Below are 17,487 nucleotides of genomic sequence, written 5' to 3'. Positions count from 1 at the left end.
ACTCCATAAATTTTCTTTGATGTTGCCTATTTAATATAATCTGTTCTGAAAGTATGCAAAATACAAACATCTGGATGAAATAAACCAAGTACATATAATAAATCTTACATATATTTAGGAACTTCTGACAAACTTTTGCAGTTCTCCGGCATTTCTAAACTATGTGCAAAAATATTTTATATTTAATAGTGCACAAATCCAAAAGAAAATTATATTCATTTGGGGGTGATATATTATCTCTGCTGAAATAAAAAAATAATATAATAGTCAGTATTTAATTACTCAGGTTGAACTTCCACATATATCACCTCGTAGACCAATCCTGAATAATCTACACTCAATTCTGCATTTTACTTCCCTGGAGACTGTTGAAAATATCTATCATGACTCCCAATCAAAATACGGCATAAATTAAAAAGTCTTTCAGATATGGTTGGAATATTAAACACTGTACTTTATTATAAAGTATCAAGCCAAAAATCTATTTCCCAAATTACATTCACATAATTTAAAAAATGTTTTAAATGATTAGGTGGTATAGATTAATTTTGTTCCATTACCAAACATGTATATGCATAGTCTTTTATTAAAGTGATCCAAAACTTAGCCATGGATTTCTTCTTGACATATTTCTAAAGCAATTTTCACGAGCAAGGTCAGGCTGCATTGCAGGTGCCACCTGTAATCTTTTGTCTGAAGAGTTACACGTGTAAAAAAATCACTGCCCTCGAGAGCATCTATGGGAAACCAGGGTTGAGGAAAATACGTTTACTCTGATCTCTGCAAGCTGTATATTTTGCAGTGGTATTCAAAATGGAAGCAAAAATTCTGAGAAACAAGTCCCCACCTTGCAATTAGGGCATGTTCAGAGAGAGCAAAAAGTGCCTCTAATTTTAAATGCTAGTAAGTTTGGTAAAGGTACTGCAGGATGTGGCTGCTCCTAAGAGTTGGACAGAAGACTCAAGAAATCTGAGATTCTATTCTGGGCTATGTTAGCTGAGCAAGTTTCTCACTCTGGAGTAAGGCAGGGTCCATGCAAGGGCTGGCCTTATGAAACCTCTTCTGTGCAGGAAGTCTGAACCTACTTTGAGGTAGGTGCAACCATTGATCAAAAATAAAAGTCTGTAAATCAAAGCTGTAACAGCTTTTTCTGCTTTATTCCACATGTGAATTTTCTTACTGTGAAATAAGAGCACCCAGTTCAACTATTTTGGAAGAAGGAGCTCTGAGTCTTCAAACACTAGACAGCAAAATAGAAATGGGAGAGCAAGGCACATCACCTCTTCCCATGGCAGGGCTTGTGTTTTACAAGCTGGAGCACATTGCATTAGTCCTCAAAACTGTTAAAACAAATTACTGTTAGGTTATGTGATAAAAGGTTTGCCTCCAACCACACAAAAGAGCACAGAGGAATGACACCAGGTGGGACAATACGACATCCGAGCACCCTAACATGGTTATTCCCAGGGCTATCACAGGACAAGGCTCAGCCCGTGTCCAGGAGTGAAACCCAGCAAGATAAGCCCATGGAAAGACTCTCCATAGAACCTTTCTTGAGGTTGGGCAGGTGCATTTGGATGAGGTGATAACACAATGACTTATTCTGGGATGCAGGGAAGAGTATTTTGGGATGGTACAACACTTTTTATGTGGTATTTATGGGGAGGAACCAGAGGTGTGGAAAGGGAAGGACCGAGGTGGTTTGGAGAGGTACAGGTGTGGGAAAATAGAGGGATAAGGGAGCAAAAGTGGTCGGTCAGCACGCTTGCCTGGCCTTGCCCTATGCCTGATCAGCGCAGTCTGCCCTCGTGTACACATATGTATCTGCGTATTGCATATGTGTGTTTGTGTGTGTGCCTATGGGCAATACATGCTCAGCCTCACCACTGGCTGGACCCAGAGGCAGGCAGCTGCAGCAGCCTTGCCTTTACTGGGCCACCAGTGCTAACAACTAGCATTTCAACTCCTAAGTAACTCTTAAATAGGTATCTTCTAGTAGAAAAGGTAAAACAAATCCTAGGAAAAGGAAATGCCTGGGACAGGGTCCTGAGGCCTTTTTGCAATATCCATCAGGGAAGAAAAAAAAACAGAAAAAAGGAAATTTAAAAAAAAAAAAGGGGGGGGTGTGTTATTTCATACAAATACTTAGCCTCTTCAGTTATAACAGAATTAACTTTTCATAATAAAAGGGGTTTGGGGGGAAGACAACAATAAGCTATTTTCCTGTATAGCATTTTATGCACATTTTTTCATGAATCTGAAGCCTCTTTTATAACAATAACTTTGCTTTCTTTTGATGTCTTAAATACCCCTGCCACTCCAGAGGTTGATTTTATGCTTCCACATTGTGTTTGCCTTGCACATTTTTAAGAACATTGTCTGTGTGGTCATAGGCCAAACATATGTTTCACTTGGAACATTTTTTGGTATTGTGGTTAAAATATATCCCATTGCCAAAAATAAAAGATAAAAGCAATCCAGGAGAAAAATGAAAAAAGAAAAGATGAATAGCTATTATTCACATATAAAAAATTTAACATTGCAGCATTTTTTTTGTTAGTTCATAAACTGATTTCTTAAATAGCTCTCCTATTTATTTTTATAAAATAAAGCTTTTTTTGTGCAAACAGAAGAAAGTTGTCCAAATAGACTTAACTCCTCCCCTCCAATAACATAAGGTAATTTTGAAACTAAAAATGAATAAACCATTTCCCCACTTTTGATAGGTAAACCACCCCTTTAGGACTGTTTTAACTAACTGATAATGTTAAATGATGAATTAATTTTAACAATAAATCTACCATACTGACCTGTAGGCTATAGAGTTAATATTTGATGTACAGTCTAATCGTGGAATCATGAGCACACAGAACAGGTAAAGAGTACATTTTTGGGTAGATTTTGATATGCACACAGAAAGTCTAGCTCACTGGAAAGAAGCTCGGGGAAAAAGCACTTCAGGAGAAATACTAGCCAGCAACAGCAATTTCAAGCTCCTGGTATTTACTGAGTCCTAAAGGCAGCAGGAGGTGGAAGCTGCCATCTTCCACAGAGGCAACATACTCCACAACAGCTGGGTGGCAGCATCTTGCTTCCTTCAGAGCCAGCCTTTCCCAGCTACCATTGAGTTCTGCTCTTAATGTGGAGAAGTGAAATACAGGCTGGTTCACCAACTTTGAGAGTTTGTCAGCCCTGACTCTGACTAACAGGAGATCAGCTAACTGAAAAAAGGACTTGCTACCTAAAACAATTAAACCATAAAAGACTATCTGAAATAAAGCCATGTTATCATAAGCCAGAAACAACAATGTTGTTAAACTGTGCACAGACACACTAACAAGGCACCCAGCAAGACAAAAATTTTGTAAACTCTTACTGGGATCCATGAGATGAGTAGTACATGTTGTACGTGTATACTCACATACACTCCTTGTCTTTTTGGTTTTTTTTAAGTTACTTAATGCTTGACTGAAATGAGATAATATGCTAAAGCATTTTAGGACGTCAAAAGCATATGCAAATTGCTCTATACCAAAATTTCCTAAAAAAGAATCCTCAGAAAATACTTTCACATTCTAAAATATAGGTCACCTTACTTAATATCTGTAAGAGCATCTTATATATCCATTACATTTAGAGTTTGAAATTATGAAATCTAAGTGCTATAATCACTGCTGATTTTAGAGAACTACTTATATTTCTAGTGGATTCTAACACATCCAAATAAAAGCTAATTTTAGTTTTTTATTGTAATTCTTCAAGTGTCCTTTACTTACTAACACACAGTAATTTCTAATATTGTTTATAGCACTGTAAACAGTTCAGTATTGCTCACAATGTGTATTTTTAAAGTTGATAGTAAAGCCAACTAATTTTCTACATTGTGTTTTTAGTTATGACAGAATAACCTAAAACAAATATAAAAACATTTAGGAGGAAAGGACACCTTCGCAATATAATTACCTGCATGACATCAGTAACATCAACAAAATTAGTTCCTGGAAACTTTGTGTCTTCCTCCTCACTATGTACATCTTCTGGTGTCTTATAAAGACAGATAGAAATTATTAGGTATTTCATATTGGGGGGAAAAAATACATTAGCAGAAAACCTTCATGACAAGAATGCCACAAAATCACCACTCACTGTCAGTAGCCCAAATCCAGAAAAAAAATGCTTTACGCACTTTAAAAGTTAGGAAGAATTTTTTTTGCATAGCATAAAGAGAGATTATGAGAACTTTTTCTTGTATGCTGACAACTAAAACATGCTGTTACCAAATCTAATGAAATATCTCAGCATCAAAAGTTCTAGGGGAATACCTGTAACTCTTATTAAAAAAAACAGTAAGACAAAAATATTGTAAAACATAGCACACAAGAGTCTAGAAGTGTCTTAAGCAATTTACTTATGTGTGATTGCTACAGTGTTATTTAATAATATCATTTCCAAATAATAATTACTATTTTAGTCCACGGTCTCTGTCTTATTCAGTGAATACCTTGACCACAGGACTCTGAAGGACTTAACTCCTTAAGTCAGAACAGCAGCTAACACACAGGGAAAACAGAAGGTACAATAACTATACAAAAATAATCACTGCATCACCATGCCTTCGCACTGTCCAGTCCGTGCACAAGACAGAAGTCCACTGGAAGAAACAATATGCCATCCTGTAAACATGTGCCCTAGTTTACAATCTTATCATTCAGCATGCAGCAGTTAACCTTTTAGTTGCGCAAAAACCTTTGTTACTGCGCAGATTAGATTAAAAACACTTCTGAAAAGTTACGTGGAAAGAGAATAGAGTAGACCAGCCAGCTCCACACACAACAGGCTACCAGTGAACAGGCTATGCATACGTGCCACTAACCACTCAAGTACAGCCAAGGAGCAGATGGAGGAATGAAGAACATCCTCAGTCTTCATGCCAGAACATTGAAACCAGTATAAATAAGACAGACATGGGACAATAAGGAATTACAACTCTTAACAGGACAGAGAAATGCTGTTTTTCCTAGAGTTTTGCTATGGTCATTATTTAATCTTGGAAAAACAGTGTCTTGCTGCAATTTTTCATTTCCTTAAAGAAATACCTGATATTATAAATTCTTCAGAATAATTACTCCATTTTTTTTCCGGAACTGTCTAATTTCTCTAACTAAAACAAGATAATGAGATAACTTTGTAGTAATTTAACATACTTTATTTTTTAACAAATTTGAATTCACAGACATTTAGACCAATCAATACCTGTATTACAGCATCAACAGGAGGAAGTGCAGGTTCGGAGCCTGGAAGAACGTGGTTTACACTCACACTGTCACTTGAAATACTGTCAATATCTACATTTGGTAATACCTAGGACAGAAAAAAGCACCAATCTGAAAATCTATGTATTAGCTCAGCTACTATCGTTGAACTTTTTACATTCTCTCTTCCACTTCCTACAGAGCCACTAAACTTCAGTGATCTCCTTTTCTCACACCTGTATCTGATAATAACTTGGTTCTGAAAAACAAAATACTGTAATGTACAAAAACTAACCCCAGAAATATTCATTACTCTTCTTGCAGTACCTGGTTTCTCCTGTTCTCCAATTCCTTGATACTTTGTCTTGCATGTGACAAAAGGTGAGTACACCTATAACTATTTATATAGTGGATGTGTGTTTGACTTGCAATTCATTTACACTATGTTCACCTACAAGCCACTGTGTAGGCTGGTTATTGGCTTCATGTTGTCATACATCTGGTATAGTAAAATAAAGGGATAATTGTATTACAATGTAGGTTGTAATAAAGGCATGTCCATTACAGCATCAAAAGGTGTTGTGGTTTTTTTAAGAACAAAGATTTAAATGCTTGCTTAATTCGGGGGGGGGGGGGGGGGGGGGGGGCGGAGGGGCAGATATAACCTTAAACATTTAAGAACTGGGTGAAATAATACAATATGCATGTGGGTGCAATACAGTGATACAGCAAGGGAACAAACCACATACTACTCTACCTGTATTTAACTTTGAGTTCCATGAATCACTTGTATCTGAAAGGCATGTTGGAGTGTGTATATTCTCAACAATTTGAATCCAAAATAATGAACATGTAAGAAACATTAACTTCCTTTACAACAGATTTATATAAAAAATTTAACACCCCCCCCCCCCAAAAAAACCCCAACCCATTAGGGTAAGGACTGCAATGGCTGATTAATCAGGAGTGACATCCTTGGGTTGACTATCATGCTTGAAACAGAAATCTTAAAAGCCAAAGCAGTCATCCAAGAAAACTGACATTTATATTAATACTTTTTTTATTCCAAGTTTGTTCTGGATCAAAAGTCTCATCAAAAAAAAAACCCAAACCCCACAAAAAAACCTTAAACCATGACAGAACTATTTTACAAACACCCAGCATAGGTGACTTATGGAAGAAATAGTTTTCTATTTTGGTCAAATAATAAAGATAATTGTTAAAATATGAATAAAAATATTAGCATAGCGTGACAACTTCTTGGTCCCTCCATTCTATATGTTTCTAATGCTTACTGAAAACCACCTACTAATGTCAAAGTAAGTTACTGATGGATGAGACTGGTTTTAGTTAGCATTTATTAAAATAAACAAACAAATAATCATCACTCTTGACATGTACCTGCACAGACAGTTGAGGTGGATCCTTTTTCTCTGATCTCATCTCTATTACAGCTATGTTTGGTTTTTTTATCTCCACTGGTGGTTTAGGTGGCACTTGAGGAAGAGAGGTTGTAACTGTAACAGGGTGTGGTTTACCTATAACTACTCCAGCAGGCTGCAGTGAGAGGTCGCTAATTTGGGTTTGACCTAAGGACAGTTTAAAAATAATTAAGGATATATATAAATCCTTGAAGTCAGTAAATTAATAAATAAATTAAAATTAAATTCTGGGTGTCTGTGTTTCACATGACACAGACTGAGATCTCATGCACAATTACAGACCAATTAGAAAGTCACCTATTAACACTAGCTAAAGTATAGTGCTTCACCGGGTCATTTTAAGGGTCTCCCAGCAGAAACTGTAAACTCAACATTGCCATTTTTTAAAATTATTCACTTTTCTTGACTACGGTGACACCTACTGCTGAAAACGAGAATAACTACATTGTGTTTGCCATTCAAAAATTACATCCCCCACCTCACATTTGCTGAATCATATTCAAAATACTATTACATTTAGTATAGCATCCCACAAATTTTTGTTTGAGACACCCTTTTTTAAAAATAATTATCTTCTTTAAATGCCAGTATAATACTAACCCTTCCCAAAACAAGGCCTATGTAAAAATTCTACTGAAGGTCCAAAAATACAGAAGCCATGACAATGAATTTTAGTGTGTTTGGCACAATCCTACTGAAATCATTGGGCTGAAGTCATTGTAAATGTTGAATCCAAGGGCCTGCTTACATGGATACTAAACTTAAAGCCAGAACAAGAACCCTATAAATGTAAAGTGTACTAAAGAAGGTATGTATAGCTAAGCAAATAACAGCTCTGTCAGGGTGTCACCAGACATGCAGCATGAAGAATGAGGAGAACCATGTTTCCCCATGTAGATTTCCCACAAGAAGGGCAAATCTCACAGGCCAGGGCAAATCACTGACTTAAGAAGATATAAGTTGCATTTCCATGAAGTAGCAGAAAGTAAACTTCACACATCCTTCTACAGGTTATTTGCTCCTACCTAGTGGAATAGCCATAGGAATTAGGTGACCTTCAAGTGGACCGCAGACAGCAGGCACATCTCGACTTGGACTAAAAAGATACTGATTTTCTTGGGCAAGTGCATATAAAGGATGCTGTCTCCTAGGGCTGGTTACTACCTTCTGCATGTGAGAACAAGTCTGTGTTCTTGCTGACTTTACCTTTGTACCTGAAACAAGAGCAGATAAACTGTGTGTCATCAACACATGTACAAACCCTGTAACATCACACACACTACTAATTTAAGCCCTTCTGAAACAATTACAAATTTTTGCTGTGGGATGGGAGGGAGACAGGAAGGGTAGAATCTAAAAGTGCTAAGTTAGCTGTCTCAGTATTGACAGCAATGAAGGAGTTAAAATTACATTTTTTGAGCATCTGATTCTAGCAAATAAAGGCACATGAATGTGAAGAAAAGGACACAAGGACGGTAGTAGGTTGCAATGAAACATGTGATTTAGCAGCTAAGAAGAAACCTATGATTTAGGCTTGAAATGCAGCATTAGAAGAGCATGCAAGCCTGGCATAAAAAATAGACAGAATATAGAATACAGCCAAGCTGTCATCTGTTGTTCATCTGATTGACTGCCTCAATTTTATAAACATGGAGTTTATCTCCAGCCACAAGATTGACAGGTACTCAGAGGAACAGGTATAATCTACAAATTCCTGGTTTAACAACTCACTGCTACTGGAAAATAAAGCCATAACTAATACCCATAAGTCTTGACTTGCAACACCGAGGGAGCACTGATTTTTTGGTCCAATTTTGAAAACATATTGTTAAATAGCCACCCAGAAGTAATTTGTACGTAGCAATGCCTAAGCATATAGCAGAGGAGAACACTTATTGCTGTGTTACATTTCTCATTACACAGTCATGCAAGGTGTTACTCAACCTACATTCTTTGCAAACAATGGATATTATTAACTTTAATCTAAATGGATAAAAACTGCCTGAAAATTCCCCCACAAAAGAGTCAACAATCATGAATCAAACAGAAGTGCTTCTACTACTATTTTGTAGGCATTAGGAAAATGAACCTGGAAAGAATCACATTGGTAACCAACTCCGTATCTTCACTACAGCTGAAAAATGTCATCTTACTCCTCCTTTGTTTCTAATCGTCACTCTTCTTGTATTAATGGCCAGTTAACTCTTGGCAACAAGCGCTTTTTAGCTCTGTTCACATTTAATAGCTTCCTAATTAATTGAAGAATAAAAGTCAATGATTATAAAATTTAGGGATAATCAAGATTGATAATGTGACTTTTAACAAATGCAGACAGCAAGTAAGGCAACTCACTCAAGAAGTGGTATTTTTGTACACACAAATTATGGGTTATAAGCCTAGAAACAAGAACGGCAAGTCATAACTCTTCAATGAGAAAATACAGGTCAGAAAGAAGTGTCTCTGAAAAAGGCTTTAGGGTCATGTTGGATAAGCAATGCAATGAGAAATCACAATACAATGCTGTGGTCAATGGGATGAATGTAATCCTCAGATGTCTCAACAGGATGTCAGTGAGGTGGAGTAGAATAAGATTTCCATATATGATGATACTGCATTCAGCACTAATTCTCTATCTCTGTAAATATTAAAATAGATTGGACATATAAAAGGTCTTTTTCATTTTGTAAGGAAAATCACCTGGAAACTGAAGGAGCTGTAAACTGAAGCCAAAATCTCTATATATCAGATATGTATCACTACATTTACCACTATAAATCAGATACTAAATTTGAAGTGCCCCATTTACTTTTGAACCATAAGGTATCTAGCCATGGGAAGAAGTAATTAAGGGCAGAATTTCTGATGTCTTTATGTGGTGAGCATGTGCCTTTCTGCAAAGCATAGGTTAGCCAGAAAAACTGTTCTTCAGTCAAAAACAAATTACTGGACTCAGTAACATAAATAGATATAGTTCAGTGGCTTGTGATTTAGAAGAGGTCATACCACATGATCTAACAGTCCCTCCCCCCCCCCGGCCTTGAACTTTTGAGTAAAAACAGAAATTGGCAACATATCTGTAATACCGCCAACTTGTAAAAACAAGGTTCTCACAGTAAGAATGATTAAGTACTGTATACACACAGCACCTCATTTTAATTGCTTTCAACTTTTCATTTCCCCCTGAAAAGATTATTTGCACTGGGCAGAAACTAGACATTTAATTAAACTTAGCTTTAAAAACCTAGTGTTTTACATATATTTTATCAGTTCAAATTATGCAGGAAAACAACTCCAACTTTTTAAAGAAATGCTCTCTTACTCATAAAAGTGTTACATGGATTTTTTTTCCTAACTTCCCATAAGAAACCAAGCATTAGTCACTACAGTTTATTTGCAAAGAAAATGGTTGAGAGGGTTATAAAATGACTGAAAAGAGACTCTCCAGATGGCCATTTCAGACTTAAATAAACATCCTCATTCTAACACTAATTTAAAACAAGCTCAGTGGACTGCTTTAACAAAATAGAGTCATTTAATAAGTCTGGATTTTCCAGCCAATCAAACCCAAGGCCAACAACTTCCAATAATTTTTAAGCCTTTATCACCTGGTACATCAAGGCCAGGGAAGGAATCTGTGGGTGCAGATCCATGAAGGAAAGAACTAAGCATGCCTAATGCAAGCAAGATTTCTTTCTTTCTTTCTTTCTTTTTTTTTTTTTTTTTTTTTTTTTTTTAAGAACCTGGTGCTTTAAAGTGCTCATTCAACTTTGTTTCATTTTATTTACACTCCTACTATAGAGGAGTACAGATCTGTTTCTAATTTTATTATTTATACTTTCCTGCCATAACAGCATCTTTCAGAATAGCAGCCCTTAAAAACATTTAACTATTTTGTCTTCATGAAAAGATTAAATGCTTGTGAAACATAGAAGTATTACTTTTCCATTTTATTAGCAAGATGCAGGAAAGCACAAAAATTAAGCAGCTTGACCAACTGTCTTGTAAGAAGAGTCAAAGACAAGTAATGCCAGTATCAAACAAAGGCTGACCTCAGTCTAAAGCCATTAAAATCAGAAAACTTGGGAAATAGGACACATATTCATTGGAGTGCTATTCTTTTAAGTGACATGCAAAAAATTCTGTATTCTTCCTTTCTTGCCTTAGATAAGAATAGACGGGGGTGTCTTATTTTATTTACTGTCATGATAGAGACAAAACCATAACTTTTTGTAAATGCAGTCTACTGTGAAATAGAGAAACAAATTTTAAAGCAGCTTTATTATTGCAAACGCACATGTTGCTGTACTGCTGTAGTATGACTTAATGACTTGGAAGAGAATCACTTTGGGTAAAGGCTATCCAGAGTTCATTCCATTTTCAGGCAAATAGCTTTTAAACTGTCTTTGTCACACGCAGGATTTCTGGAAGATTGAATGCAGCATGGATCCAGTACACAGTTTTCTCTTTCATTTCTATTTGCCTCCAGCAGAAAACAACCTAAAGCACAGGAGCAGCTTATTACAACTGCATGCAACCTGTACCTTTACATTTCACTGACACTACTGAATTAAACAAGTTACCGGTAGAAAACTGGTAGTATCATGAGATCAAATGACCTATTTATTATAATCAATTGGGAGGGAGGGGGATACTTCTTCTGCCTCTTTACAAGGTATTGTTTCTGGAATGATGAAATTGGCCTCCGTGGAAAGGTTGTGACCTTCTATAAAGGACAAGAGCCCAATAAATACAGAAGAAAAATGTCATTTAGGACTCAGCAAAGGCAGAACTGCTGATAAAATATTTTTAAGGAAGTGTCTGTTCTTAATCCAAATCTTAACAGTCACTGTATCATTGTTATTGCTACACTAAGTGCTTACTAGCACACATTTTATTAAAAAAAAAAAAATCTGTACAGAATAAACTGAATTACAGGTGTGCAGCATAGCCAGTAATCAAAAAGAGTGATACATCATGCTGGTCCTTCAAATGAATATGCCAGCATTCTTCACAAAAAAAGAAGTGTTTCAAGACAGGTCAAATAAAATATATAAGCAACAAGACTAGCAGTTTTCATATACCGACTTCTCACCTTTTAAAAAACACTGTAGGTTTTGAAAACTCTTCTAGATTTTTGCCAGGACTATAACCCACGTTTTCCAGGAGGGTTATGAGAATTGCAAATGCTTTCTACCAGTAACACTCTTTCTTCACAGATCTCAAGTGGGCTTCACAGCACAGGTAAGAAAAGTGCCAGGAAATGGCATGAAGACTACACTAAGTAAGCTTAACAATAGATTCTTGTACTGTTTTGAGGACTTGCCACTGTGGATGTTTGTCACAATGTAAAAAAAAAAAAAAAACCAAAAAACAACCCCAAATCAGCAGTGCTTGTCTTCAAAAGAGATGTATATGTTTTATACTATACATTTTAATGGCCTAAAAACATGGTCTCATCAAGTGACTGCCTTCTCATGTTAATCTCTTATATTTCATACAGAATTTAATATTTTGGCAGTTATATTAAAAACTCAGACACCATTTTTTAAACATGACAGTTAAGATTGCATCAAGTATATTTTCCCTGCATGGGTAACAATAGCATAAGTACAAGAAGCGTAGAGGGAAGCCAACCAACGTTTTTCCATTGATCCTTATCCTATTAATTTGATTGTGCCCACTATCACTTTAACTGCCTCTTACACTTAACACACTCTTTCTCTCCATCATTATCTTTTATCATGTAATTTGCTCACTCTCTCCCGCAGTGAGATGATGATACACATTGGTTTTTCTGACATATCAGTTAAAGATTAATGTTAGTTTCTGTATTAAGAATCAGTTAAGTTTTGAAAAGATAACTAGAAAATAAAACAGATCTAATGAAAAAATTACTTTCTACTAACTCAAGATAAAGTTTATCTACACTTACCTATGTCAGATATCATATAGTTTGACTTTTTTATTATTTTTACACATTTTTAATAGGTTTGAAAATTAGAATCTTCTGATCCTAACACTTTGCCTACAAAACTAATGAATGGAGTTCATTATTAATCAACTAATAACCTTTACCAATCAATTAAATAACCTTAACAAGCTAGTACAAAAGAGAGTTATACTCCACTTTTAACCCTGACTTGACTAACAAAAGTTACCTGCATTTAGTCAACTTAAACAATGCTTCTCATTAACATGTCTTTCAATATTTTCACGTTAATAGATGTCATCTTCACACCCATAAATTCAAATTTTCATATTTCAGTTAATATATTAGAAGTGGGAAATGGAATATCAGGCTTTAATTTTTCAAATCTCAGCAGATTTCTTAACTCCGAATGAATCAATCATTAAATGACGTAACTGGATCTCAGCCAGACCCAATACAACCTGACACGAAGAATACATTCCTCAGTAACCTTTCTCAAAAGCTGAGTTAGTTTTTCAGCACACTCAGCTTTCAGGTGCTTATGTCATTACTTCTAGCAATTCAGCTCTTTAAGACTTGGGCAACAATAAATATATATTAATATGTTTATTAAATTTAAAAATAAGCATTAATTTGACAATCTAAAACACGCGAGATACACACTAAGCAAATCTGAAAACCTACTGGTATTTTTTAGTTTTGAAAAGAGCATCTTTTACAATAGAATATTTCAGTTGGAAGGGACCTACAATGATCATCTAGTCTAACTGCTTGACCACTTCAGGGCTGACCAAAAGTTAAAGATGGGTATTAAGGGCATTTTCCAAATGCCTTTTAAACACTGGCAAGCATAGGGCATCTACCACCTCTCTAGGAAGCCTACTGCAGTTGCTAAAGCTTTAAATTGAAGAGCAGGTGAGCAACAATTAAATAGTTTCATTTATACAAGGAATTCCTAATAGAAAAACTGGGAAGGAACACCTTGTTCACATCAAAGAATTACATACCTCTAACACACTCTATCACCTTGGGTCTTTGAAGTTTAGATCTGGGAGAGGGAGAGTTGAATCTCAAATATGGTGCTTTTTTAAGCGTGCTACGATGGCCCTGGTAAATTGGTTTCCCATAAACTTGACACAGATAGTCTTCGTTTTGTAGCATTGCACTTCCATTCACAGGACCCTGACGCACACACACAAAAAAACCAGGTAGTTTACAATTCTTCATGTATGAAAATTTGAACACATCAGTATTGTTGCAAAAGTCTAAAGGAAAAAAAGTAAGAAGTTCTGCAACAAACAGTATGAATTGCAAGCACATGTGAAAACACATTACGCATACAGAACACATACAAGAAACTTACCAGCAGCTGAATAAAATAGCAGGTACTGGTAAGACACATTCATAACACAACAATGAATTCTACATTGTTATACATACTTAGCTTCAGCTTCCACAGCACATGAAAACAAGGACAGAAAGGACAGAAGGACAGAAATCCACAGGACAGGGCTATCACTTTCACTTAAAATTATTACAGTTACACATACAAACAATTTTTCATGTGAATACTGCAAATCTAAAGCATAGCAGTCATTACAAAAAAAAAAAATAAAAATCAACTACTTGGGAACTCACGTCTGCCCTTTTTTCTTTCCTCTGCAAACTTTCAGAAGAAAAGTAAATTCTAAACTTCTGTTTGCTTGTGTTATCTTCTGCTTGCTTCTGCAATGGCTTAGCTGCAGATAAAGGTTTCTTTGTCAAGCATCCTTGGATTTTTTGATTTTTTGGTTTAATTTCTTTATTGGTCTTCATAGCCTTGATGTTTTGGGCTCTCTTGATCCATGGGACCTTTTGATCATTTTTCACTTGTTCTGAATCATTTCTTGCCATTTCAGCCTAAAGATAAAATATAAATGTAATAAAAGGAGATTGTTATCTTCAAGGCTATCAGAGGAGTCTGTGGATAACTTTGAAGTTCTGAGAAATGGCCTGTTTTTCATGTTAGCCAGCAACTGTGAGCAGTGATTTTCATTAAGCAATTGAAGTTTTAAAATAAAGGTAAATATTTTATTATAGCATACTACATGCTAGTAATAATAAGCAGTTTTCTCATGTTTTCAGGTTGTGAATGAATCATGTTTAACTATTGACATGAAAGAACAATGCAAGGTGGAAAAATCTAATGCAAAAACCGGAACACATTTTTTCCAGCCATACCTGGATTTCTAAACTGATTGCCTTAATCCACTCATCCACAGTCTTTCTGATACGAATCTCTTCCAATACATCTCTGAAATAGAACAAAGAACTATTTTACGTCAGTGCGTCTTAAATTGCACAGATTTGTTCCTGGGAAAGTAGTGACCTATAAACACTATAAAAAGAGAAACCCAGAACACAGGTGGTAAGATTATGTACCCTACAGTCTCCAAAAGGCACCAAGCATAGCCTATCTGAGTTTCCCAAACCTAAATCTGTTCTTACCTAATGCCACCTGCAAACCCCACCCCTCGCTGGTATGTACTAACATTATTACAAACATCTATGAATAAGTGGCAGCCATGTGTCAGTTCCTATTTTGATCAAAAACTGAAAAAACATGGCAACAAAAATATTCCAACTCAAAAGACAAAAAGCAGATGACAAAAATTACTACTTCCTCTAAAAGATGATGATAGCAGATATCATGCCTGACAAAAATGTTTACATGAAGACAATAGTTACCTTCCTCAGGAAAACACAAGATTAAATTATATTTTAATAGGAAAATGTTCATTGTGATTCAGGCAGGAGTATTTAACATAACTAATGAAGCAAAAGTTCAAAAGCCAAAGATCTGCTGTAGGATGACTAATGTTGTAACATTTACATGCTTATGAAGCCTCTTCTGTTCTGAATGATGAAATTACTCTTTAATTTTCCTATAATGCAAGTTTGTCTACAAAAAGCTAAATGCCCCCTTATCATGACAGCAGAGCAGTTTGTCCAGATGACACAGTCTCAGAACTCAGATTTACCAAGAAGTAACAGGTACCTGTCAAAACATTCAATTCACATCAGGAGGGTCAAAAACCATTTGAAGTTCAAGAGAATTATCTAATGATTGCTATGAAGAGTGAATAAATACTTTTTGCAGGGAAGTGCACTAGATGTGCCATGCACGGTATTAAAAAAAATTGAGAGGTGATAAAAGGTGAGCACATACAATGAAAAGTGACACAAAGCATTGAATTATAGGGTCTAACCTGTTCGTAGTCAAGGCGTTAATAAAAGTATACATGGCATCTCCATCTTTTGCGCGAATAACAGCTTCCAAATTTTCTTCAAGAACTTTTTTATTGTTTTGAACTCCTCTCAAAATCCTTTCAGCATCCCTCAGTATAGATTTTGGCACTTTAACATTTTGAAGGATGGATGGTTTATTGAGCAGATGATGTTCAGGAAGATCAGACGCAACCGTAGGCTTTTTTGACTAAAATTGAAACAGAACCTCTAGCTTTTAATCAGAGATTGTAATTTCAATTTTCTACACACTGATCAGAATTCCTATTAATCTATTATCACATCAATGCCCATCATAAGAAATACCATCCACGTGTACTATCATCAACTTCAATTACTGAAGAACGTTCAGTATGTTGCAAATATATTTAAGAGTCAAGCAAATGGAAAGACATCCAAAAGCTCTCAAATGCAAAATGATGTAACGTACGAGAAGCAATGCTGATGAAGCTGATAAACATGTGAAAAGATACCAATGAGATACTTCATGTATCACATGCAAATCTCTCCATGTAACAGTATTTAAGTATAATTAAAAGCCTAATAAAACCAAAGTCCTCTAAATAGATGCACTCATTTGGCATCAATCTACCCCAAGAAACACCAAGCAATATACTTAAGTTTTAACAGCAACAAAATAAACCCCTCAACAGCACCATGATCCTCTCGCCTTTTTGCTGATTTTCATTTTTCAGAAGAAACAATGGAGCAACTATTAGCCTCTTACTTTGCAGAACCCTTTTACAGAGATAAAAATCAAGCATGTATTAGCTGTTAAGTACAAAGGGACACAAGTACACGGGAAACAAGGAGCCATACAGCTATAGTTCTGACATTAATTCTCACACTCCTGATGAAACCCAGAGGTCCCCCAGTAGAGTGCTTCATTTTCCAGAAAGGAAACAAAAAAATAATTTTTAAAAGTGATAAATGTACATAAAGAAAAAAAAAAAGCAAAACAAAAACAAAATACCCAAACTTGAGTAGACTCTGAAAGCATCAACTGAATGAACAGAAAAAAATCTCACAGATGACAAATCAATTTTGGCTTTAAGGATACTCTTTTATCAAATCAGAATTAAACAAAAGTTTATGTTCTAACAGGTGTACTGCCAAAGCACAATGGACGTAAAATAGAAATCAGCACACTGATCCCATGACCTTGATTTTGCCTGGTGAGATAAGGACAACATACCAAATTATTTACCAATTTTATATAGGTTTTCATTTTTAAATTAAACTTTTTGACCAATACTAGCTCAATAAGACTGGAGAAACTTGTGAGAAAATGTAAGAAACACAGATATATATGTTCAATCATAAAATCATGTAGACTTGCCAGTTAGACCCAGATCATGCAATGGTTATTATATTAGCAGTGCACACTATGTTCATTTGAGATGGCAGCTTTCTGCCTGACATTTGTATTACTCTCTCAAGGTAGTTCATTAAGATTGAATAAAACAAGTCAAAGAACAAGTTAAATCTTACTTTGAGTAATGTAATCTGTACATAATAGCAACCTTTTAAAAAAAAAATACAGGTATGTAATAGTCACTGTAGTGTTATCTCACTGCAG

The 17,487-nt window shown here is 35.5% G+C and overlaps 1 protein-coding gene across 12 annotated transcripts in view; it reads right to left on the bottom strand.

The window, feature by feature from the left end:
- Positions 1–17,487, bottom strand: part of KIAA0586 (KIAA0586 ortholog) — a 74,804-nt gene that overhangs the window by 44,933 nt on the left and 12,384 nt on the right. For 11 of the 12 annotated variants that reach the window (XM_030001813.2, XM_030001766.2, XM_030001831.2 and 8 more), the window contains 8 exons: positions 15,872–16,098; positions 14,844–14,916; positions 14,262–14,522; positions 13,631–13,805; positions 7,720–7,908; positions 6,654–6,841; positions 5,254–5,361; positions 3,964–4,044 (listed from right to left, as the gene is read on the bottom strand). In XM_030001813.2, coding sequence (XP_029857673.1) covers positions 3,964–4,044; positions 5,254–5,361; positions 6,654–6,841; positions 7,720–7,908; positions 13,631–13,805; positions 14,262–14,522; positions 14,844–14,916; positions 15,872–16,098 — 1,302 coding nt within the window. The remainder of the gene's footprint in view (positions 1–3,963; positions 4,045–5,253; positions 5,362–6,653; positions 6,842–7,719; positions 7,909–13,630; positions 13,806–14,261; positions 14,523–14,843; positions 14,917–15,871; positions 16,099–17,487) is intronic. The other variant, XM_041128322.1, reaches the window with a different exon arrangement.

The sequence above is a fragment of the Aquila chrysaetos genome, chromosome 2 (genome assembly GCF_900496995.4).
Source record: "Aquila chrysaetos chrysaetos chromosome 2, bAquChr1.4, whole genome shotgun sequence".
NCBI lineage: Eukaryota > Metazoa > Chordata > Aves > Accipitriformes > Accipitridae > Aquila > Aquila chrysaetos.
Note: the sequence above shows the minus strand (reverse complement) of the source record. Positions and strands in the feature narration are given on the sequence as shown.